Raw genomic sequence first — 25,712 nt, 5'->3', positions numbered from 1 at the left:
ACGGAACATTCAGAAGGATATCTGGGGGACGTCCCTTTCATGTCTTCAACGAAATAAAATAAAAATTTATCAGATATGAGGAAAGTAAAGTGACTCCCTTTAAATAGAAAGTTACTGTAACAATACTTATACTTAGGGAGTTGGATAAAGCCCTAATGAGAAAAAATTTATGAAGAATTCACTTCTTATAATAACAAAAAGCTATTATAAGGGAGATGATGCTCTTTCCAATGGGGCTGAGTAAGGAATTCATATAATTTGTAATCCAATTGGATCCAGTTTAATCCGATAGATTTGAATTTTTTTTTAAATTCATGATTCGATTCCAAATTAAAAATTTAAAAATCCATAATTTATGAATTGATTCCGAATTAAACCCCACAATTCTAAATTAGAACCGATTCAGACCATATACAAATAATCTATATTTTATATATCCTCGTACATAATATCATTTCGTTTTCCATATAAAAGGTAAACCCTAACCCTAATTCGTTACACGCCTCTTATCTCTGTCTCGGTACTCTATCTCCTCTTTCTCAGCGTCTCTCTCTCTGATTTCATCTCAGATCAGATCGGCTGTAGTGGCTTGGTGTCTCTCTCTCTCTCTCTCTCTCTCTCTCTCGGTGACACTGTGTTGGTTTCTCTCTTAGACTCGGTAAGCTCCCTCTCTTCTCTTTCTCAGACTTAGTTCTCTCTATTTATTCTTGTGATTTCATCTCAGATCAAATCGGTGGTACTGGCTTGGTCTCTGATTTTCCCCTTCCCTCCTTTGGCTGATCAGAAAATGAATGGAAGTTAAGATTTTGTTTCATATATAGGCAGTGAAATTATGTGATTCGAAACTTCAATTTAGTTTCTCTCTACTCATTCATCTTAACCTTTGTGTACTTTAGATTTTGGGGTTTCTGCTTAAATTTTATTTTATCTTTGTTGTGGGTTTGGGATTGTTGGAAAAGACCCAGATGGATTTCTTTGTTTCTTTCCCCAAAGTAAGCTTTGATGATTTTTTCCTTTGTACTTGGTGAATGTGTTTTTAGAATCTGCATTTTGGAACACTTTTGGTTGTTTTCACCGAAAATTTGTACCTTTTCTTCAATTAATTTCGCTTATAGTATGTGTGTGGACCATGTCATTTTCGTTTTTTGCTTTTGTGGGTGTGTGTTTTAAGGCTTCTTATTAGTAATCTGTTTCATTGTTTTTGTTTTTTGTTTGTTTATTCAGAGTCCATTATATAGAAGACCATGGGCTTCAGTTAGGCAGCTTGAATATATATATATCCACATGCAAATCCCAGAGGAAACTATAATGCAGGTTAGATTTTGTGCATTTTGTTGCTCCCTGTTTCGATCTTGGATTTGTTCATGTTAGATCTTGAATTCCAATATTCAATTTATTGCTTTTGTTTGTTGCTTTTGTTTATTGTTTTTAAATGTTTTATATTTTTTTTGTTATTTAATTATGTGAATCCATGGTTCTAAACCAATCCAATCTGTGTTTAAATGGATTGGTTCGGATTGGTTTCACGATTTAAACGGATTGGATTGGTCCCAATTTTTTAGGAATCGTAGATAGCGGATTGGTCCTAGTTTTACCCCAATTCGGACCATGCTCACCCCTACTTCCCAACTTATGGTGGAAGAGGTCTTAACACATATATATATATATATTTTTGCAATTAGTTTAGGTTCCTCACATTGATCACATACACACCCACACATTGACCACATACACACCCACACATCATACATCCATAGCAATACATCTAGAGAGAGAGAGAGAGAGAGAGAGAGAGAATCGCCTCTTGGACAGCTTCATCATCGCCAGCTAGATCCTAGCTTCGCGCTCTTCCTAAGCCTTCCATCATTCAGATCTTTTCGTCCTTTAATAGATCTGAACCACATCATACCACCGTCGACGATCTCGCTGTCGTGGTGCTTCTATTGGCGACGGTAGGAGTCAGACATGGGGAGACAGAGGCTGTGGGTGGAGAGAGAGAGAGACGAGTGATGGTGATGAAGAACACACTCAGGGTAACTTGTAGATTGCAAACTGTCAGGACAAAATTACATTATTGTGATTTGCATGACGCAAACAGAGAGTTGGAGTTTGTGAAGGTTTTGATGGCGATGGCTCAAACTTCAATGATATTCAAAGTTTTACATGACCTTCACTATACATACACGTATATATATGCACGATATATTTCAAGTTTTGATCTAAATGTTGATCATAACAACATTTTTTTTCCCTTTGGATTTACTCAGGGCAGTAAAGAACTGACTCTCTCTCTCTCTCTCTATATATATAAATATATCATGTGTAAAAATCTAAATTGTGTTTAATTGTTAGATTTATTGAATGTTAATTTTGGTTTTTAAGAATATAGAGAGAAAACATGACATTTGGACTGAATCAGTGAAATTTTGTAGTTGTACATTTACAAATTCTGATGCTATGCTTAACTCTATTTTGTTGGAAGGATTGAAAGTTTGAATGTTAACATGCTTATAAAGATGCAAACTAGATAAAATTATGAGCAAATCACAGAGAAATATGTGAGCAAACTAGAGAAAATTCAAATCAGAGAAATTTCAAAACATAAATTTCTCTGGTTTGAATTTTCTCTGATTTGAAAACACAGAGAATCAAACAAATTTCTCTGTGTTTCGAAATTTCTCTGAAAAAATATTGAGACTTCAACCATTATGAAAATATTGTATATTATATCTTTTAAAATCTGAACATCAGGATCTTAAAAAAAAAAATCCCTAATTTTTTTCATTTTTGTGTTATTTAAAATTTTTAAATTTTATATGTGCCTAAAATTTAAATATTTTTGAAGATCTCTTTTTAAATCACTAAAAAAAAAAGAAAAAATATAATAAAATAAAACAAAAAATTGATGTATTTTATATTTCTTGTCGTAATTGAACATTTTTTAGAATTTTGTTTTTTATAAATATTTTCGTGATTTAATTTTCAATTTTAAATTTTTTTTCTATCAAACAAAAACTTAATTTAGGGATAAAATAATAAAACAAAAGAGTCCAAATTGCAAATGATATTAGGTGATAGTTCAAAAGGGAAAAGTGGTATGAGATAATAATTCAAAGAGGTAAAGTGTAATTTATCTAATTGATGAACGGGTATTTTAGTTATAAAGGTTCAAATAAAAAAAAAAAGTAGATAAAAGGGCTTAATTGTTAAAATTTTTAGGTTAGAAGAAAAAGTTATAATACGAGACGACAGTTGAAGAAGGGGGGGGGTGTAAATTACAAAATTTATTATCTATATAAACTTATCAAACACTTAAGTTCTCATACTTTCTCAATAGAGCTATACCGCACCGAATGGAGGATTTTGGAACCTTCTGGAAGACTTGAGAACTTATGAGAAAATTGTATAGAATATTCTATAATAGGTTCTAGATAGTTCTAGGAAGGTTGTGGATTGCCCTAAAAGGATTCCATACACAACATTAATTGTACATTCTAGATTATTTTTAGGAGGCTAGGTTGCCTATATAAAGGGGATGCCTCATTTGGCCAATCCATCCGAGAGAAATAGAAAGCAAATCATTCCCTAGAGCTCATCAAATGCGAGTGAATTCTTCCTCTCTTCCAAATAGGCTAACGTCACTGACTTCACGTTGTAAAAAAATCCAAATAGGTGAATGGTATGACATCGAAAATGGATTATAGAGAGAGAATGAAAGCATTGAGAGTCCTATTAGAGGCTAGTGTTTTACTTGAAATAAGAGAGCCTATTTGAATGATATTCATGAATGAAATAGTTTTAAAGGTAATCTATGGTAGAATTTAAGGATTAGAGGTCGTTGAGATTAGGTGTATAGTAGTTGGGTTAAGGTTAACTTAGAAGGTAGAGTTTGTTATCAAGCCTCTTCTAAACTTCATTGACTTGATACATCGCGTAATAGCTGATGATCAACAGTTTATTCAAATCAATACTGAGAGTATCTGATTTTAACCCACAATGTAGGTACTACAATACTCTTGTTTAATCCAAAGAACAAGGAGATTATAGGGCTAGGTAGAGAATTTCATCAACTAATTCATAGAGTAATTGTCTACTTGATTAAACTTCACGAACAAAACAATTTAGATGGTAATCTATTGAAGAATATGAGGATTAGTGGAAAAAAATGTTGTGTCAAGTTTATATTGGGATTTAGAATTCAAGATTGATCGTCCTTTGAACCTCAGCGTAATAAAGGGTATTGTGGCTGATGTTCAACACTTGAGATTCATGGTATATTTAGCTGCTGGAAGATTTTCTTAAAGTACTTTTACTTTGTGCCTCTTTCTTAACCAATTTTATGATTTATACTAGCACTGTTGCTCTGATAATCTTTCTTCTCTTTCTTATGTTAAGAAAATCACATATTTTAACTATTCTCATCCACTTTTTTTTTTCAACAATGTGAACATGTCGCATTTTATTTATAAAGTCTATGAAGTGCGAAAGAGGAATGTAAGTGAGTTCAACCATCTTGTTCGTTTAGATAACAACATCCCTATTGTAGTGACTGGTTGGCTGGTTGCAATTCCAATTAAACCTAATATGTCGCCTTGTCATGACAAACAGTCACCACTGTAGCAAGTTTTGTATTATCGCCAGGGTCAACATCCATATGAGTTTCGAAATTATTTTAATTGTTCCAATGAGGTTGTAACATACTTGAGGACAGTTAGTTTGCGAACATAGAAGGGATGTCAATACAAAAGATTCGTATGGAAGAATTCTCAAAGAACTGCACCAAGTTCTTCCCGATGCTTTGTCCAACATTCATTTTCTCTTATACGTTAAGTTCAGAGATTACATTTGTAGAAAACATTTCAAAGCTAACAACATCATGAAACTAATGACAAACAATCATTTTGGCTACAAGGGAAGTTTTGAGTCAATTGTGCAAATCACACGGTAAGTTTATTTATCGCTTTTCTAATGATACTGTAATTGAAATTTTTTATGGTACTTGACAATAACAAGTAAAATGTGGTCCGAAAACTTAAAATTGTCAGTATTAATAAAATATTAGAAACGCGATAAAAAACATGTTATGGAATATTTGTCTCATTGAAAAAGCTCCTAACAGACCTCTTAAGCAAAACATGAATGGTCTAAAATAAGTAATAGAGGTCATACAACAAAAAATAAATAATAAATAATAAAAAAACCACGGGTTTATTATAGACAAACTATATGAAATCATAATGAAGTAAGACAAACTACATTATTTATCAAAACCCAAACAATGTAATCTTTTATCGATATTGATGGTTTTAAGTTTTGGGATCGCATTTTACTTGTTATTGTCAAGTATTATAAAAAATTTCAGTTATGATATCATTAGAAAAGCGCAATAAATAAACTTACGTTGTGATTTGCACAATTGACTCAAAACTTCCCTTGTAGCCAAAATGATCGTTCGTCATTAGTTCCATGATGTTGTTAGCATTGAAATGCTTTCTGCAAATTTAATCACTGAACTTAACGTGTAAGAGAAAATGAATCTTGGACAATGCATCGGGGACAACTTGGTGCAATTCTTTGAGAATTCTTCTATACAATTCTTTTGTATTGACATCCCTTCCATGTTCGCAAACTTACTGTCCTCAAGTATGTTACAACATTATTGGAGCAATTAAAATCATTCCGAAAAGCATATGGATGTTGACCTTGGCGATAATACAAAACTTGCTGTAGTGGTAACTGTTTGTCATGACAAGGCGACCTATTAGGTTTAACTGGAATTGCAGCTAGCTAACCAGTTGTCGCAATAGGGATGCTGTTATTTAAACAAACAAGACGGTTGAACTCACTTACATTCCTCTTTCACACTTCATAGACTTTATAAATAAAGTGCGACATGTTCACATTGTTGAAAAAAAAAGTGGATAAGAATAGTTAAAATATGCGATTTTCTTAACATAAGAAAGAGAAGCAGGATCATTAGAGCAACAGTGCTAATGAAAACCATAAAATTGGTTAAAAAAGAGGCACAAAGCCGAATAGTCCTTTAAGGAAAATCTTTTGGCAGCTAAATATACCATGGATCTCAAGTGTTGAACATCAGCCACAATACCCTTTATTAAGCTGAGGTTCGAAGGATGGTCAATCTTGAATTCTAAATCCCAATATGAACTTGACACAACATTTTTTTCCACTAATCCTCATATTCTTCAATAGATTACCGTTGAAATTGTTCTGTTCGTGAAGTTTAATCAAGTAGATAATTACTTCATGAATTAGTTAAAGAAATTCTCTACCTAGCCCTATAATCCTCTTGTTCTTTGGATTAAACGAGTATTCCACATTGTGGGTTAAAATCTGATACTCTCAGTATCATAAGCTATTATGCCATGTATCGGGTCAATGAAGTTTAGAGCAAAACCCAAAAACCCCAAATCACAAACCCTAAAAGCCAAACCTCGAATCCCGAACCCCAAAACCCAAAACCCCCAAATCCTAAGCCCTAAACCTTAAACCCCGGACTCCAAAACCTAACCCCATACTCCAAACCCTAAACCCTATCATAACCCCCTAAACCCTACCCTAACCCTCTAACCCCAAAACTTCAAACCCCCAAGCCCAACCCCCAAACCCTAAACCTCAACCCCCGACCCTAGACCCTCAACCCTACACACTAGACCCTCAACCCTAAATCCTAGGGCCCCAACAACCAACCCCTAAACCCCAACCCCTAAACCCCAACCCCCAACCCCTCAACCCCCAACCCTAAATCGAACACCTAAACCCCAAACCCCAACACCCAAACCCCTAAACTCCTAACCCTCAAACCCCAAACCCTAAACCTTAAATCCTAAAACCCTAAACTAAACTCCTAAACCCCTAAAACCCTAAACTAATCTAAACCGCAAGCCCCTAACCCCTAGGCCCCTAACCTCCAACCACCAACCTCCCAAACCCTAAACCTTTAACCCTAAACCCTAAGGTTTGGGAATTAGATGTGCGAATGGTCCTGAGCAAGATGCCAAGTACGGCAATCGCATCCAGAGCGGAGACGATATTCATATCATTGGTTTGCGGAAGTCGGAAGAAATTATCAGGATCAGCATCGGCTCCCAGCAATGCGGTATAACGGTCTCTCCAGCCACGCACTAGTGTTAGCATCCAGTCAGGGGGTGGTGAAAAACTGCTACTGCTGTTGCTGCTAATGCTAAATGTGGCAGTGAAAAGGTTAGAGATGCGAGTGAACGTAATTGATTCGCAGATCATTTGAATCACGATGATCAGTGACCCTATGCGGTCTACGTAGGAGATCGTGGAGGTAGTCAGATCATTTACGGCATTAGTGAGTGCGGTCGGGCCAAGGGCTATGTTATTCATACATTGTTCGGAAACATGTTCCAGGGCATTGTAGCCGCCATTGTAACCCAAGAAAGTGGATCCGGGAATTAGATGTGGATCAGTATGAGAAGTACGCCCGAACTCCAACCGCTCCTCAGAATTCTCCAATCGGTAGGCGTCCAAGTAGGGGCTGTCCCGTTGAATACTCAACTTGATCCAATGGTTGTTGGTTCGCAGTATGATGTTAAACCATCGAGTGGGTGGATTCTGCTAAGCAGGAAGTGCGGAAATATTGTGTGAAAAGGTCTCTTCCAATTCAATGCGTAAGTCCTCAATGAAGTCCCTGTAAGCTCCACTATCGCTTTCAATGTTGAACTCCTTTGTGAATTCCGCTATTAACTGAATTCAAATTTACCATTGACAATAGTAATCAATCAATAGAAAAATATAAAAATAATAACTCAATGAAAGTGCTTGTAATTATCCTTTTCAATGTTGAATTCCGCAATTGACAATAATAATAAATCAATAACTAAAATAATAATAATTAAAAGTTAAAATAATAATAATTTGATAATATTAATAAATAATTTTTATTTTTCTCATCTCAGGCATTATCGTCAAATCTTTAATCGAATCGTGAATCGTTTTGCTAAAATAATGAATCGTGAATCGTGTGATTCACTTTATTTGCGCTCGACTGCTAGTGTTAAATAAAATGAATCATACGATTCACGATTAATTATTTTAGCAAAACGATTCATGATTTGATTCAAGATTTGACAATAATGTCTGAGATGAAAAAAAAAAAATTATTTATTAATAGTATTTAATTATTACTATTTTAGCTTTTAATTATTATTATTTTAGCTACTGATTTATTATTATTGTTAATGGCAGAATTTAGTTGAGTTAATGGCGGAATTCAACGTTGAAAAAGATAATTATAAGCACTCTGTTGAGTTATTATTTTTATGTTTTTCTATTGATTGATTATTAATGTCAGTGACAGAATTGAATTCAGTTACTGGCGGAATTCGCAAAGGAGTTCAACGTTGAAAGGAGTAGTGGAGCGTGCAGGGACTTCATTGTGGACTTGCGCGTTGAATTAGAAGAGACCTTTTCACACAATATTCTTGTACTTTCGGCTCGGCAGAATCCATCCACTCGGTGGTTCAACATCATACTGCGAACCAATAATCATTAGATCAGGCTGAGGATTCGACGGGACAACCTCTACTTGGACGTCTACCAAATGGAGTTTTTGAGGAGTGGTTGCAGTTCGGGCGTACTTTTACTTCTCCACTTCTAATTCCCAGATCCACTTTCTTGGGTTACGATAGCGGCTACAATGCCTTGGAACGTGTTTCCGAACAAGGTATCAGTAACATAGTCGTTGGCCCGACCGCACTCACTAATGTCGTAAATGATCTGGCTACCTCTACGATCTACTTCGCAGATCGCGCGAGATCACTGATTATCGCGATTCAAATGATCTGCGAATCGAATAGATTCACTCGTATCGTCGATCATCTCGCTGCCACGTTTAGCAGCAGTAGTTCTTCGCCACCTCTTGATTGGATGCTGGCACTAGTGCATGGCACTAGTGCTGGCACTAGTATCGCCGCATTCCTACGAGCCAATGTTGATCTCAATAATTTATTTTGAATTTCGCAATCCAATGATATGAATATTGTGTTTGCTCTAGACGTGGTTGCCGTACTTGGTATCTTGCTCAGGAGCGTCTGTGCATCATAATCGTCATACTCGAAACTTTTAGGGTTTTGGGTTTAGGGGTTTAGGTTTAGAGTTTGAGGTTTAGGTGTTGGGGTTTGGGTTTGGGTTTGGGTTTGGGTTTAGGGTTAGGGGGTTTGGGGTTGGGGGTTGGGGGTTTTGGGGGTTTTGGGGTTGGGGTATGGGGTTAGGGGTTTAGGGTAGGGTTTGGGGAAGGGGTTTGGGTTTACGGTTTTGGGTTTAGGGGTTGAGATTGGGGTTAGGTTTCGGTTTCGGGTTTGGGTTTCGTGGTGGGGGTCGGAGTCAAGGTTTGGGTTTTGGGTTTAGCGGTTAGGGTTTAGAGGTTGAGGGTTAGCGTTTAGGGTTTTGCATTTTGGGTTTTGGATTTTTAGGGGGTTTTGGGTTTTTAGTGGGTTTGGCGTTTAGAATTTAGGGTTTAGGATTTATGGTTTGGTGTTTAGGGTTTTGGGATTTGGCGTTTGGGCTTTGGGTTTAAGGGTTTTGAAACCCTAAATCCCAAACCCTAACCCCTAAAATGCTAACTCTTAAATCCCAAACCCTAACCCCTAAAATGCTAACTCCTAAAAACCCTAAACCCTAAAATCCTAACCCCTAACACCTAAACCCCTAACTTGAACCTCAACCGCCAAACCTTAACTCGTAACCTCTAAGCCTAAACCCTAATCTCTAAACCATAAATCGTAACCCTGGACCCAAAACCCCTGACCCTCGACCCTAGAAATTAAACCCTAATAGACCTTAAATCTTAAACCTTAAATCCTAACAGACCCTAGACCCTAAACCCTAATAGACCCTAGACCACAGACCCTAGACCCCAAAACCCCAACCGCAAACCCCAAACCCTAATAGACCCTAGACTCTAAACCCTAATAGTTCCTAGACCTTAAACTCTAATGGACCCTAGACCCTAATAGACCCCAGACCCCTGACCTTAAACCCCAACCACTACCCTAAACAGTGAACCCCTTAAAAACCCTTTAAGCTCCAAACCCAAAACCCCAAAACCTTTAAAACCTAAACCCAAATCCAAACCCGAAACCCGAACCCCTAAAACCCCTAACCCTAAACCCCTAACCCTAAATCCTAAACCTTAAACCCTAAACCATCAACCCAAAAATCCTAAAACCCCAAATCCCAAACCCTAAACCCCCAAACCCTAAAAGCTAAACCTCGAACCTCGAAATCTTGAAACCCCTAAACCCTATCTAACCCCAAACCCTAAACCATAAACCCTACCCTAACCCCTAAACCCTACACCCTAACCCCTATCCCCAAATCCAAAGCCTAAAACCCCAAAACCCCAAATCCTAAACCTCAACCCACAACCCTAGACCCTCAACCCACGACCCTTGACCCTCAACCCTAAATCCTAAACCCCAAACCCCAACCCCAAATACCCAACCCCCCAACCGCTAACCCCCAACCCTCAACCGAACACTTAAACCTCAATCCTCAACACCTAAACCCCTAAACCCCGAACCCTCAAACCCCAAACGCTAAACCCTTAAAACCCCTAAACACCTAAAACACTAAACTAAACCTCCAAACCCCTAACCCAATACCGAACCCCTAAACCCCTAATCCCCAACCCCCTAAACCCTAAATCCTAAAACCTAAAACCTTAAGGTTTAGGGTTTGGGGTTTAGGGTTTGATGATGACCTAAGCCCTAAACCCTAAACCCCTAAACCCTAAACCCCTAATCCCCTAAACCCTAAATCTTAAACCCTTGAGGTTTAGGGTTTGGGGTTTAGGGTTTGATGATGATGATGTGCGGACGCTCCTGAGTAAGATGCCAAGTATGACAACTGCGTCCAGAGTGGACATGATATTCATATCATTGGGTTGCGGAAGTCGGAACAAATTATTGGGATTAGCGTCGGCTCGCGGCAATGCGACAAAGAGGTCTCCCCAGTTACGCACTAGTGCCAGCATCCAATCAGGGGGTGGCGAAGAACTGCTGCTGCTAAATGTGGCAGCGAGAAGGTCGAAGATACGAGTGAATGTAAACGATTCACAGATCATTTGAATCACGATGATCAGTGATCTCATGCGATCTGCGTAGGAGATCGTGGGGGTAGCCAGATCATTTACGGCATTAGTGAGTGGTCGGGCCAAGGGCTATGTTATTCATACCTTGTTCGGAAACACGTTCTAGGGCATTGTAGCCTCCATCGTAACCTAAGAAAGTGGATCCGGGAATTAGATGGGGGGAAATAGGAAAAGTACGCCTGAATTCCAACCACTCCGCAGAATTATCCAATTGGTAGGCGTCTAACTATAGGTTATCCCGTCGAATCCCGAGCTTGATGCAATGATTGTTGGTTAGCAGTATGATGTTGAATCATCGAGTGGGTGAATTCTGCTGAACGGGAAGTAAAAGAATATTGTGTGAAAATGTCTCTCCCAATTCAACGCGCAAGTCATCAATGAAGTCCCTGTAAGCTCTACTACCCCTTTCAACGTTGAACTCCTTTGTGAATTTCGCTATTAACTGGATTCAATTTTGCGATTGACAATAATAATCAATCAATAGAAAAACATAAAATAATAACTCAATGAAGTGCTTGTAATTATCATTTTTAACGTTGAATTCAGCCATTAACTCAATTAATTCTGTCATTGACAATAATAATAAATCAATAGCTAAAATAATAATAATTACAAGCTAAAATAATAATAATTAAATAATATTAACAAATAATTTTCATTTTTCTCATCTCAGTCATTATTGTCAAATTTTGAATCAAATCGTGAATCGTTTTGCTAAAATAATAAATCGTGAATTGTATGATTCACTTTATTTGCGCTTGATCGCTAGTGTTAAATAAAGTGAATCATACTATTTGCACAATAATGCCTGAGATGGGAAAAATGAAAATTATTTATTAATAGTATTTAATTATTATTATTTTGGCTTTTAGTTATTATAATTTTCGCTATTGATTTATTATTATTTTAGATATTGATTTATTATTATTGTCAATGATAGAATTCAATTGAGTTAATGGCGGAATTCGACGTTGAAAAGGATAATTACAAGCACTCTACTGAGTTATTATTTTTATGTTTTTCTATTGATTGATTATTAATGTCAATGGCAGAATTGAATTCATTTAATGGCGTAATTCACAAAGGAGTTCAATTTTGAAAGGGGTAGTGGAGTGTACAGGGATTTCATTGAGGACTTGCGCGTTGAATTGGGAGAGGCCTTTTCATACAATATTTTTGTTTTTCCCGCTTAGTAGAATCCACCCACTCGATTGGTTCAACATCATACTGTGAACCAACAATCATTGGATCAGGCTGAGGATTCGACAGGACAACCTATACTTGGTTGCCTACCAAATGGAGTTTTTGATGAGTGGTTGGAGTTCTGGTGTACTTTTCCTACTTGTTTGCATCTAATTCCTGGATCCACTTTCTTGGGTTACGTTGGCAGCTACAATGCTTTTGAACGTGATTCCGGATAAGGTATGAATAACATATCTCTTGGCTTGACCGCACTCACTAATGCCGTAAATGATCTGGCTACCTCCACGATCTCCTTCGCAGATCTCGCGAGATCACTGATCATCGTAATTCAAATGATCTGCGAATTGATTAGATTCACTCGTATCAAAGATCTTCTCGCTGCTACATTCAGCAGTAGCAGTTCTTTGCCACCCCCTGATTGGATGCTGGTACTAGTGCGTGGCTGGAGAGACCACTTTGCCGCATTCCTGCGAGCTAATGCTGATCCCAATAATTTCTTCTGGCTTCCGCAACCCAATAATATGACTATTGGGCTTGCTCTGAACGTGGTTGCTATACTTGGTATCTGGTTCAGGAGCGCCTTCGCATCATAATTATCGAACCCTAAACCCTAAGAGTTTAGGGTTTCGAGGTTAGAGGTTTAGGGGTTTAGTTTAGGGTTTGAGATTGAGGGGCTTGGGTGTTGGGGTTTGGGTTTAGTGTTGGGGTTTAGGGTTGAGGGGGTCAGGGTTTGGGGTTTTGGGTTGAACGTTTAGGGTTTTGGGTTTTATGTTTTTATGGGGTTTAGGATTCTTAACGAATTTAGGGTTTAGGATTTTTAGGGGATTTAGTGCTTTTAGGGGGTTTGGGGTTTAGAATTTAGGGTTTGGGATTGGGGTTTAGGTTTTATGATTTGGGGTTTTGGTTTTGGGTTTTAAGGGTTCTGATACCTTAAATCCTAATCCCAAACCCAAACCCAAACCCAAACCCTAACCTCTAACTCGTAAACCCCTAACCCTAACTCCAACCCCAACCCCAACCCCTTGACTCCTCACCCCTAAACCTAAAACCTAAATCCTAAACCCTTGACCCAAAACCCCTGACCCCCCAACGTGGACCCTTGACCCTTGACCCTAGACCCCCGACCCTTGACCTTAGACCCTAAATCCTAACAGACCTTAAATCCTAAACCATAAATCCTAATAGACCCTAGACTTTAGACCCTAAACCCTAATAGATCGTAGACCCGAAACTCTAATAGACCCCAGACCCTAACAGACCCTAGACCCCAGACCCTAACCCCCAACCCTAAACCTTAAACCCTATATGGTGAACCCCCTAAAAACCCTCTAACCCCCTAAAAACCCTCTAAGCCCAAAACCCATAGCCCAAAACCCTAAAACCACAAAACCTAAACCTCAAACACCAAACCCAAACTTGAAACTTGAAACCCAAACCCCTAAAACCCTAACCCTTAACCCCTAACCCTAATCCCTAAACCCTAACTCCTAACCTAAATCCCAAACTCTAAACCCTAAAATATCCTAAACCCTCAACCCAAAATGCAAAACCCAAAAGCCCCAAACCCCCAATCTCAAACCCTAAATGCCAAGCCCTAAACCCTAAACCCCCAATCCCTAAAATCTAAACCCCGAACCCCGAAACCCCAAAACCCCAAACCCCCAACCCCAAAACCGTAACCCCTAACCCCTAACTCCAACACCTAACCCCAATCACTAAACCCCAAGCCCTAAACCATAAACCCTACCCTAACCCCTAACCCCTACACTTCTAACCCCTAGCCCCTAACCCCTAACCGTAAACCTTAAAGCCTAACCTCTAATCCCTAACCTCAAATCCTAAACCCTAAATTCTAAACTCTAAATCTTAAAAAATCCAAAACCCAAAAACCTAAAACCCCAAATCCCAAGCCCAAAACCCAAAACCCAAAACCCAAAAACGCAAAAAATTCGAAAAAACTAAACCCCAAATCCCAAATCCTAAACCCTAAATGCCCAAACCCTTAAAGCAAAACCCTAAACCCCGAACCCCGAAACCTAAAAACTCCAAATCCTAACCCCTAAACCCAAAATCCTAAACCCTAAACTCCAAAACCTAACCCCAAACCCCAAACCCTAGACCATAAACCATAAACCCTACCCTAACCCCCTAAACCCTACCTTAAACCCTAAAGTTTAAACCCTAACCCCCTAACCCTCTAACCCTCTAACCTAAACCTTCAAACCCCCATTCCCAACCGCCAAACCATAAACCCCAATCCCTAACCCTAACCCTAGACCCTAAACCCTCAATCCTAAATCCTAAACCCCAAACCCCAATCTGCACCACCCAACCTCCCAACCCCCAGCCAAGGTTTTAAAAAGCGATCGCAACCGTTACGTAACGCCGTTACGTAACGGTTGTGGTAGTTACCGCCACTCGTTACGGCCGCTTTTGCAATGTGATTGAGATTTACAGGTGTATCGGCTGTAGCGGCTGCTATAGCGCTCGTAACGGTGTGTAACAGTTACGTAACGGTTCCGAATTGCTTCTTTCGAAAAAAACACAAAAAAAAAAGATGAAAACGGGGGAAGAGAGATAGAGAGCGAAGAGGGAAGATGGAGGAACAAGAGATAGAGAGAGAGAATAGGGAAGATGAAGAACATGTTATTGATTTGTTGAAGTTGTAAGACTTATTCTATTCTATTTAGCTGTTATCACTCAACCATTTTGTTTGTTTGTACCTATCTATATATTTTTTGAAAATAATAATAATAATAAGTGTGGTCATTATCTATTTGGCTTGATTAATATATATATATATATATATTTAGTTATTCTCTTACTTTGTCATTGTTTATCTTATATATAATAGTTAGTGATTGATTTTTTGTATAATATAAAGTCATTAATTAGTAAAATAAAATGTAAAAAACTCAATTTATAGTGTTTTAAAAATATGAAATATATTAGATCAAACTTAAAAATTTATAAAAATTGATCATATTTTGATCATGGAAAAAAAAATGTGCATTTCGGTAAGTTTTTTTTTCAAATTGTGCGAAAAATAAAAAAATTCACGGTTCCGGTTACCGCAACCGTTACGCTACGGCCTTTACACCCCGCAACCGCAATTGCAACCGCGCCACTGCCACCGTTACGGCGACCGCAACCGCTTTTCAGAACTTTGCCCCCAGCCCTAAACCGAACACCTAAACCCCAATACCCAAACCCCTATACCCCTAACCCTTAAACCCAAAAGCCCTAAAACTCGAAACTAAACCCCTAAACCCCTAAACCCCTAAAACCCTAACCCCAACCTTTAACCCTTAACCCCCTAACCCCCTAACTCCTAACCCCCAAACACTAAACACTAAACCCTAAGGGTTTAAGGTTTAGGGTTTGATGATGATGCGCGAACGCTTCTAAGCAAGATGCCAAGTACGACAACCGCGTCCAGAGCGGACACGATATTCATATCATTGGTTTACGTAAGTCAGATGAACTTATTGGGATCAGCATCAGCTCAGCTCAATGCGGCAAAGAGGTCTCCCCGGTCATGAACTATTGCCAGCATTCAATCAAGGGTTGGCAAAGAATTGCTGCTTCTGAATGTGGTAGCGAGAAGGTCTGAGATACGAGTGAATGTAATCGATTCGCAGATTTGAATCATGATGATTAGTGACCTCATGTGATATGCGTAGGAGATCGTGGAGGTAGCCAGTTCATCTAAAACATTAGTGAGCGCGGGCGAGCCAAGGGCTATGTTATTCATACCTTGTCCGAAAAGACGTTCCAGTACATTGTAGCCGCCATCGTAACCTAAGAAAGTGGATCCGGGAATTAGATGTGGAGAAGTAGGAGAAGTACGCCCAAACTCCAACCACTCTTCATAATTGTGCAATTGGTAGGTGTCCAAGTAGAGGTTGTCCTGTCGAATCCTCAGTCTGTTCCAATGATTGTTGGTTTGCAGTATGATGTTGAACCATCGAGTGGGTGGATTCTGCTGAGCGGGAAGTACGGGAATATTGTGTGAAAAGGTCTCTCCCAATTCAACGCGCAAGTCTTCAATGAAGTCCCTGTAAGCTGCACTATCCCTTTCAACGTTGAACTCGTTTGTGAATTCCGCCATTAATTGAATTCAATTTTGCCATTGACAATAATAATCGATCAATATAAAAACATACAAATAATAACTCAATGAAGTGCTTGTAATTATCCTTTTTAATGTTGAATTCCGCCATTAACTTAATTGAATTATGCCATTGACAATAATAATAAATCAATAGCTAAAATAATAATAATTAAAAGCTAAAACAATAATAATGAAATAATATTTGTAAATAATTTTCATTTTTCTCATCTCAGGCATTATTATCAAATCTTGAATCGAATCATGAATCTTTTACTAAAATAATGAATCGTGAATCGTATGATTCACTTTATTTGTGCCGGACCGCTAGTGTTAAATAAAGTGAATCATACGATTCACTATTTATTATTTTAGTAAAACGATTCACGATTTGATTGAAGATTTGACAATAATGCCTGAGATGAGGAGAATAAAAATTATTTATTAGTAGTATTTAATTATTATTATTTTAGTTTTGATTTATTATTTTTTAGCTATTGATTTATTATTATTTTAGCTATTGATTTATTATTATTGTCAATGGCGGAATTTAATTGGGTTAATGATAGAATTCAACGTGTAAAAGGATAAATACAATCACTCCATTAAGTTATTATTTTTATGTTTTCTATTGACTGATTATTAATGTCAATGTCAAAAATGAATTCAGTTAATGACGGAATTTACAAAGGAGTTCAACGTTGAAAGGGGTAGTGGAGCGTACAGGAACTTCATTGAGGACTTGCACGTTGAATTGGGAGAGACCTTCTAACACAATATTCCCATACTTCCCGCTCAGCAGAATCCGTCCACTCGATGGTTCAACATCATACTGTGAACCAACAATTATTGGATCAGGCTGAGGATTCGACGTGACAACCTTTACTTGGACGCCTACCAAATAGAGTTTTTGAGGAGTGGTTGGAGTTCGGTTGTACTTCTTCTACTTCTCCACATCTAATTCCCGGATTCACTTTCTTGGGTTATGATGGTAGCTATAATGCCCTGGAGTGTGTTTCCGGACAAGGTATGAATAACATAGCCCTTGGCCTGACTGCACTCACTAATGTCGTAAATGATCTGGCTACCTCCACGATCGCCTTCGCAGATCACGCGAGGTCACTGATCATCATGATTCAAATGATCTACGAATCAATTAGATTCAGTCGTATCTCCGATCTACTCGTTGCCATATTCAGCAGCAGTAGTTCTTCACCACCCCCTGATTGGATGCTGGCACTAGTGCGTGGCTGGGGAGACTTCTTTGCCACATTCTCGCGAGGCAATGCTAATCCCAATAATTTCTTCTGGCTTCCGTAACCCATTGATATGAATATTGTGTCAGCTTTGGACGTGGTTTCTGTACTTGGCATCTTGCTCAAGAGTGTCTGCGCATCATAATCATCAAACCCCAAATCCTAAACCATAAAGATTTAACCCTAAGGATTTAGAGTTTAGGGTTTCGGGGTTTGAGGTTGAGGGGTTTGGGTGTTTGGGTTTAGGATTGGGGTTTTGGAGTTTAGGTTTGAGGGTTGAGGGTCTAGGGTTGAGGGTCGGGGGTTGGTGTTTAGGGTTTGGGGGTTGGGGGTTAGGGTTTTTGGTTTTGGGTTTAAGGTAGGGTTAGGGTAGGGTTTACGGTTTGGTGTTAGGGTTTGGGGTTTGAGGGTTTAGTGTTAAGTGTTTTGTGGTTTAGGATTTATGATTTATGGTTGGGGTTTTAGGAGTTTAGGGTTTGTGGTTTTTCGGGTTTGGGATTTGGGGTAAGGGTTTTGGGGTTAGGAGTTAGGGTTTAGGGTTAGGATTTAGGGGTTTAGGTTGGGGTTTGGGGTTCGGGTTGGGGGTTTCGGGTTCGAGTTCGGGTTTCGGGGTCGGGGTTGGGGTCGAGGTTTGGGGTTTTAGGTTTGGGTTTAGCGTTTAGGGGTTAGGGGTTGAAGGTTTAGGGTTTTAGGTTTTGGGTTCTTAAGGGGTTTAGGGTTCTTAAGGGATTAGGAATTTGGGGTTTGGGGTTTTGGGGTTTGGGTTTTGGATTTGGGCTTCGGGTTTAAGGGTTTTGAAACCCTAAATCCCAAACCCTAACTCCTAAACCCTAAACCGTAAAACCCTAACTCCCAACCCCAACCCCAACCCCCAACGCCTAACCCCTAACCCTAAGCCTTAACTCGTAAACCCCTAACCCAAACCCCTAAAACACTAACCCCTAAACCCCTATACCCCTAAACTCAAACACCAAACCCCAAATCCTAACACCGGCTTATCAGATTAAAGCAAGAAAGCAAGAAAAGAGATGAGCGTTAGAAAGAGGTAGGAGCATTCACTCTTGCTATGCCACACTCTCATACTTTTAAGTAAGGAATTCCCTGCAAGGCAGTTATCGGCGTCTGTTCAGATAGCCTCTCTTATTTCAAGTAAAACCCCAGCCTCTAATAGGACTCTCAAAGCTTTCATTCTCTCTCTATAATCCATTTTCGAATTTTTTTGAAATCACTGTGTCTCTGTTTGTGTGCGCATGTGTCAGTGTTTGTACGCGTGCTTCTTAGGTGAACATTGTGGAATGTAATATAAAATTTCATTTTAAATGATGCATAGATTTTATAGAAAAATCATAGTTGACCATGGAAAAGAAAAACCCTTGAAATTCCTTGGCCTTCATCATTTATTCTTAGCAATTTCATTTCAATCCTAGCTCCTTATTCTTACTTAATCATTAAAGGAATGTAAGATTTGTTCCGAAGAAGCATCGACACTCCTAAAAAGGTTGCATATTGTGCCAGATACTAACATGACACTCATCTCACCCTTCTCGACACCAGTTGGAACACATCCAAACATGTCCACCTATTTTCTAAAATTTTCTATACTCAAACATGCTTTAGTTTAGACAATTAGGAAACAAATGTTTCTATTGTATCTAAATTTTAAAATTAGTATTATGTTATATTTTGTTATTGTCTTTGAATTAAATATATGCATGGCATAAATTCATTATGTATAGCATATAATAAATATATAATTTATAGATTTTGCACGTCCTCCACATGTCGTGTCATCCATTTTTTTGGGGGAAAATTTCTTTGTTTGCATGTCAAAGTTGTGTTTGTGTCCGTGTCTGTGTCGGTGTGTACGCGCGCGCGCTTCTTAGCTGTCTTGAAGACAATTTTTAGTATTGATAGAATGGGATATGCATTCCTTTTAAATGGTTGTATCAGGTATTGAAATTGCAAAAAGAAAACTTTGGTGAAACGAAATTGATGCAAGGTAAAGACAAGCCAAGCCCCAGAATGAAGCAACTGAAAATGAACATGACTGAGAGAAATTGATTCTAAACAGAACTTAGGTTTTCTAACAAATGACCAAGCTTAAAACCACCCAAAATGCAATTATTTAGGCACCGACACAAATCTCTACAATAAGAGGTTGTTAGTATGATGGTGGAAGAAGTTTTACCCTATTGGAAAGTGATGGAGCTAGCTAGAAACTCAAATTGCAAAAAGAAAACTTCGGTGAAACGAAATTGATGCAAGGTAAAGACAAGCCAGTCCCCAGAATGAAGCAACTGAAAATGAACATAACTGAGAGAAATTGATTCTAAACATAACTTAGGTTTTCTAACAAATGACCAACTTTAAAACCACCCAAAATGCAATTATTCAGCCACCGGCACAAATCTCTACAATAAGAGGTGGTTAGTATGATGGTGGAAGAAGTTTTACCCTGTTGGAAAGTGATGGAGCTAGCTCGCTAGCCAGCTAGCTAGAAGTTTTACCCTGATGGAGCCTAGTCATTAAGCTTTTAGCAAAATATGTCCTTTTAGCAAAAATTGTTGAAAAAATTAAACATGATTTACTATCAGAATAAAATACCAAACTAATAATAAATAAAAAATAACAAATAAATATTATTATTAGAGAGAGTTTAGAGAAGCCAGTATGGTGGTCGAGGCATGTAGATTGCGCTATTCTTAAGAACGATACACCGTCTTTTATACCGAGTTGAATGGTGTTTCTCCCCTAAGATACAACGACCTTCGAAATCACTTATGTGCAGCAAAGTGAATTTCATGAACTTTGAATTGCCCAACACTCACTTGTGTGCATCAACGTTACGTTGTTTCAAAACACACAAAAAGAAGTCTTTCTTCTACTCTATTCTTTTCTTTGTGAGTTTACTGTATTGAGGTTACAAGTGAGTGTTGGGCAATTCAAGGTTCGTGAAATTCACTTTGCTACATCCAAGTAATTTCGAAGGTCATTGTATCTTAGGAGAGACATTGAACTCGGTGCAGAAGAGGGTGTATCATTCCTAAGGAGAGAACAATCTGCGTGTCTTGACCACCATACAGGCTTCTCTAAACTCTCTCTAAGAATAATATTTATTTGTTATTTTTGCTTTATTATTAGTTTGATATTTTATTTTGACAGTAAATCCTATTTAATTTTTCCAACAATTTTTGTCCTCGCGGGCAAGCTTTATTGCCTTGGTGGGTTTTGATCGGAAAACGGGAAGTTGGTGAGGGAATCACCATTGGCTATGGCTTATGATTTGAGCGTAAAAGCCGGGGACTCGTTCCCCATGGCTCACAACGATAGTCTACTATAATCCAATTTGTTAACTGTGAGCTTTTTAAAAGCATTAGAATACCATCTAGAGATATAATATATATGCCATTTTGAATTTGAACATTATTTATTCCCCTTTGAATTTCTTTCTTGGCTTGGTCAGGTTCTAGGCATTGAGAACTTATTTAAATTGCAAAGATTTGATTATGTTACTCTTTAGGACTGAACCATTGTGACAAATTGAAGTTTGGCATTTTTTCAGAAACTGAATAGGATGGAATAAGAGAGTGAATTGGGAGAAAAATATTGCACATGATCTGTAGAAATTTTAAGAATGTAAGTGAAAAAATGTGGATTGGATGATCGACATTTGTCTAAATGAGTCATATTATTTTTAAAATTTTCTTAGACCTAGACACACTTCAGATACTTGGGAGACACACATGTCCATTACTCAGACACATATAAAACACATTATAAGTTTGAACAAATTAACTTAGATGATACAAAGATAAAATATAGATTTCTACATATTAATCCCTCTTCCTCTAAACTTTAGTGATTAATGTTAAATTGCATTTTCAATTATTATATAATAAATATATGTAATTATACATTTTATGCCTATCCTCCATGTGTCGTATCCTGTATCCTCTAAAAATTGATGTGTCGTCGTGTTCGTGTTGTGAGTCCGTGCATCATAGGCAACAATGTTGCTAGATCTCGGAACTTCTAATACAAAGCAAGAATCACTCAAAAGGCTTATGGAGCCCTCCATCCTCTGTAGAGAGTTAAAGTCCCTCTCTTCTTTTGCCTCTCTTTAGTTTGGCTGTTCTTCAATCACAAGGGCTCATAAATTTGTCGCTAGTCTTTTTTTCTTTTCTTTTCTTTTATTTTTATTTAGAATATATTATGATTGTCAATCTCCAACTCAACAACCTATGATAGAGTGGGGGACAATTTACAAGCTTTGTATCTAAGTAAGTAGGTGTTTGGGGTAAAGTAAAAACGTGCACTTTATTAGTTTACCCCACTTATATAGGTCACATCAATCAACATCTATCAACATCTCCTCCATACTTTTATAATCACTTTATCTACTTTTCTACACATTTTTTTTGTAAAAAGTCAAAAAGTGCACTTATTCAGAACATTTTAAACCACCCCTAAGTTTCAAGTCCAAGAGTGTCGGAGGCTGTGTTTGGATTTTTGATTTGTGCAGGGAAAGGAAAAGGGAAGGGAATATTGAAGGAAGTAGAAGCTTCTTTTTCTTTTCTTTTTTTTTTAATTTTTATATACTTTTTCTCCTTTCCTTCCACAAATCCAAGATCCAAGCACAACATTAGGATCTTGGGGATTTCAAGAGAAATTCTGAAATGATTTAAATGCTTGTATACTGTGCATGTGGAAAATATTAGAACCTGAGGTAGTATTTGGGATTTTGGTTTTGGTCAATTTTGATAGTTAAGAATAATTTGGGAGTTTTGTTAGTTTGAACCTAGCCTGTTAAAGTCAGATGTACACAAGTGTTGGTAAGGTATAGTTTAAAACTTTAATCTCACATACACTTACGAATAATTTTGGACTAGAGACTGTTCACTACTTTACTTTCTTACCGTCATCCACATCTGTTCTTTTGTTTGTTGTTAATTGTAATGTCTATGTGGATGTCTATATTATATTTGTCATTTAGATGATTCACAAGGAATAGCTTGTATTGTAAGAATTCATATTGTATCTGAAGATTACTGCACAGCTATTGGGTTCATTTGGATGCTCTTTTCAGGACGGGTCAACTGTGTCTACCCATGCATCCAGACCGGTTACAAAAAGCATCATGTGTTGGTATTATATCCAAAATGAAGGATGTAATAGTAAGTTATACATGATACCTGGTGGAGCCATTTCCCATCTATCGCTGTGTCTTGAGAATTTCTGCACCAGCTGGCTCATTAGAATTAGATGGCACGACGATCCTCAAGGGTAAGAATATATTAAACTGATTGGACTTGCCACCATTTAGCATTGACTTGAGTTTGTTGATCCTACAGTATGCATATGTGGATTAATATTTACCTTTTCCCTTCGAAGATTTTCACTTCTCTGGGAAAAATCTGGCCTAAGAAATTGATCATCTGGCATTCTATTGTTGTATGAATATGTTCATCAGGTTAGAACTTTTGGATTTAGATGCCAAATGATGATAATACACGATTACCTAAATGTTTCAGTACTAGAACTATCAATATGAACAACGACTCTCATACTCTGTCATGTCCTAAATTTCTCCTTTAATGTATAATGCACTTAGAGGATAGTGTCAGCATTGAGTCATATTTTCAAATTGTTCAAACTCATAAATGTGTATATGTTTCACACTAAAAAACTAACCACAAGATTATATATTGATAGCAGGTCGAAAAAGTTGCTTGATAGCTCAAGGAATCCCTTGGGGGTTACCACGGATTTTGAAGGACAGTTGCAGGAGTTATTTGATGAAGTGAAAACAATGATTAAGATGGGGAATGAAAATGATGCTATAGACCTCCTTCAAGCAAATTATGAAGCTGTAAAAGAACAGATGGACGCTGGTGCTAGAGGAATAAAACAAGCTGCTCCACTACACGTCATAGCATTGGGGTACATTGCTATTGGGAATTTGAAGATGCATGGTTGGCTCCCTGTTGGACATGGTAATTTCATTTTGCAATAAATATTTTACACATTGATTCATACGAGAATGTGTGTTAATCATGCTACTGTAGGAAACTTCAGGATACTTGAGTCAGTCTACATGGTAATTTCTCTTTTTTTGGAAAGCATTTGATACTTCGATTGACATGCTTGTCTACATACCGCATCTGTGTATGTGTGTATTGTGTCTAGGCTGTCTTAATGTTACAGAATCATTAACTTTGTAACTCTGCCATTATTGGTCATTGATGGAGTGACAATTAATCTAAGAAATGGATCTATAACCCTGTTACCAAATTGACTGTCAAGGTCCAGTGGGAGCTAATCTATACAAGGATCAAAAAGGAGAAAGGAATTAATTTGATTATATTGTCTTTCATTGGGTAAACTTTTATATAGGTTCATTGCCTATAAAAGTTGTTTATATGATATGTATGTGCATGTGCATATGTGGCACACACAACCTTGCACACCTATAAAAGTTTTTTTTTTTTTTCCTATCCTATTTTTTGATTGGCACTGGAGTGTTTGGATCAAAGCCTGACTAATCCTTAAAGGTGCCCAGGCTCTCGGCAAGAAGTTTTCCGCAAGTGTACCATGGTTAATTCAAGGGTTTTCTCCCAGTCCGATTGCCCCAAGAATTGTTAAGAGGTTTCCTATCCTATTTTCTGATACCCTTTTTTTCTTTTTCTTTTTTCCTTTGGATGCATGTTCATGTGAGGACAGTTAGATGAGGTCATTGATGGTTTAAAGGATGACGGGCTCCTTCTCGATTTAGTACTAACATGTATGGGAAGTATGTATTCAGCTTCGGGAAAACTTGAGGATTCCTTGCTTGCATACAAAAGGTCTCTTGAAATTGTAGAGAGAGAATATGGTAAGTCCAATCATTGGAATTTCAAATGTTTTGTAATTCCTAGTTTGTGATATGTGTTGAAAAACTTTGCATGGCTTGACCTGGCTGTGCCAGTTAGCATGGTTAGACTAGGCACAATTGCCCAATAAGTGAAATGGGAAATTTTTATTATCTATACAACGTAACCCCAAAAAATTCATCCATACAATTTTAGTCCCAAACGCATCATGATAGATTTGCTGGCTTATTTGCTCCGGTTAAGACCACCTTATTTCTGACCTCTCCCACCTCTGATGCTCTGCACATCATTTACTACCCATGAACTTCCCTGGTTTCATTACTAGATTTTTCTCTTTGATGCGTATGCTACCTCAATACTCATTCAGCACAAACTCATAATGTGATATTGAGATAGGCCTTCTGTATTCTTGGGTAATGAAAATGATGTTCATGAAAAATCAATAAAGTTCGAATCTATTGAAAGCTGAAAATATCCTAGTACAAATTACTTCTTATTTATAATTATACGAACATTTTACCACAATTTTCTGTCTCAAGATTTTATTTATTTATTTATTTATATTTTCATTCATTTTGTTGACACTGTTCTTTATGGCTTTCTTCTTTTTCTTCTTCTTGCTGCTTCTCTTGCACCACCATCATCTTGTCCCTCTATTCTGGTGTAGCCAATCAGTCTTGGTTGCACATAAGAGTACCATTTTGGCTGAACAGAAAAGCCTCAATGGATTAAGTAAACAAGCTGTTTGAACAGTAAAAATTAATGCGATCCAAAAATTCTTTTTGAATTTTTAGATGTTTATGAAGAATGTAGAATGATTTTTGCATTCTTCTTTTTATTTACTTGAGCAATTTTAAAGAGAACGAAATGTAATTGTTCAATGCATAATCACTTACTAATAAATATGATTACTTTAGTTGCTACCTTAATCTTTGCAAATTCTAGGTGTTAGTGATTATTTTTCCTAGATTTAATTTAGTCCATTTTGTTCTCTGCAGGACCATTGTCAGCGCTAAATGGTTCTGCTGGTTGACACAGTACAAGCTGTTGTGGTTCTTGTTAGAGCCATTCTAAACATTTTATTTAATTTTCAGTAGTATATGCTGAAGTCAGCAAATCCAATGATTCAGTAA

At 37.6% G+C, this 25,712-nt stretch overlaps 1 protein-coding gene across 9 annotated transcripts; it reads left to right on the top strand.

The window, feature by feature from the left end:
* Positions 1-497: 497 nt before the first annotated feature.
* LOC145789013 (uncharacterized) lies at positions 498-25,707 on the top strand. Of its 9 annotated transcripts, none has more exons than XR_014356800.1 (7): positions 498-658; positions 725-797; positions 1,225-1,314; positions 22,797-22,993; positions 23,426-23,703; positions 24,431-24,581; positions 25,578-25,707. XR_014356800.1 is itself a non-coding variant. In XM_082909274.1 (6 exons), exons 2-6 carry the CDS (start codon positions 792-794, stop codon positions 24,350-24,352), a joined length of 657 nt encoding a protein of 218 aa, XP_082765400.1. In that variant the 5' UTR covers positions 498-658; positions 725-791; the 3' UTR covers positions 24,353-24,421. The 9 variants fall into 9 exon arrangements, 6 of the variants coding, with proteins under 6 accessions (XP_082765400.1, XP_082765401.1, XP_082765403.1 ...); XR_014356799.1 differs by having other exon boundaries at positions 725-992; XM_082909274.1 differs by lacking the exons at positions 24,431-24,581; positions 25,578-25,707 and adding an exon at positions 24,270-24,421 and having other exon boundaries at positions 23,423-23,703.
* Positions 25,708-25,712: the final 5 nt, after the last annotated feature.

The sequence above is a fragment of the Camellia sinensis genome, chromosome 15, assembly GCF_055761805.1.
Source record: "Camellia sinensis isolate YWXY chromosome 15, ASM5576180v1, whole genome shotgun sequence".
Lineage (NCBI taxonomy): Eukaryota > Viridiplantae > Streptophyta > Magnoliopsida > Ericales > Theaceae > Camellia > Camellia sinensis.
This window is presented reverse-complemented; position numbering and strand designations above follow the sequence as displayed.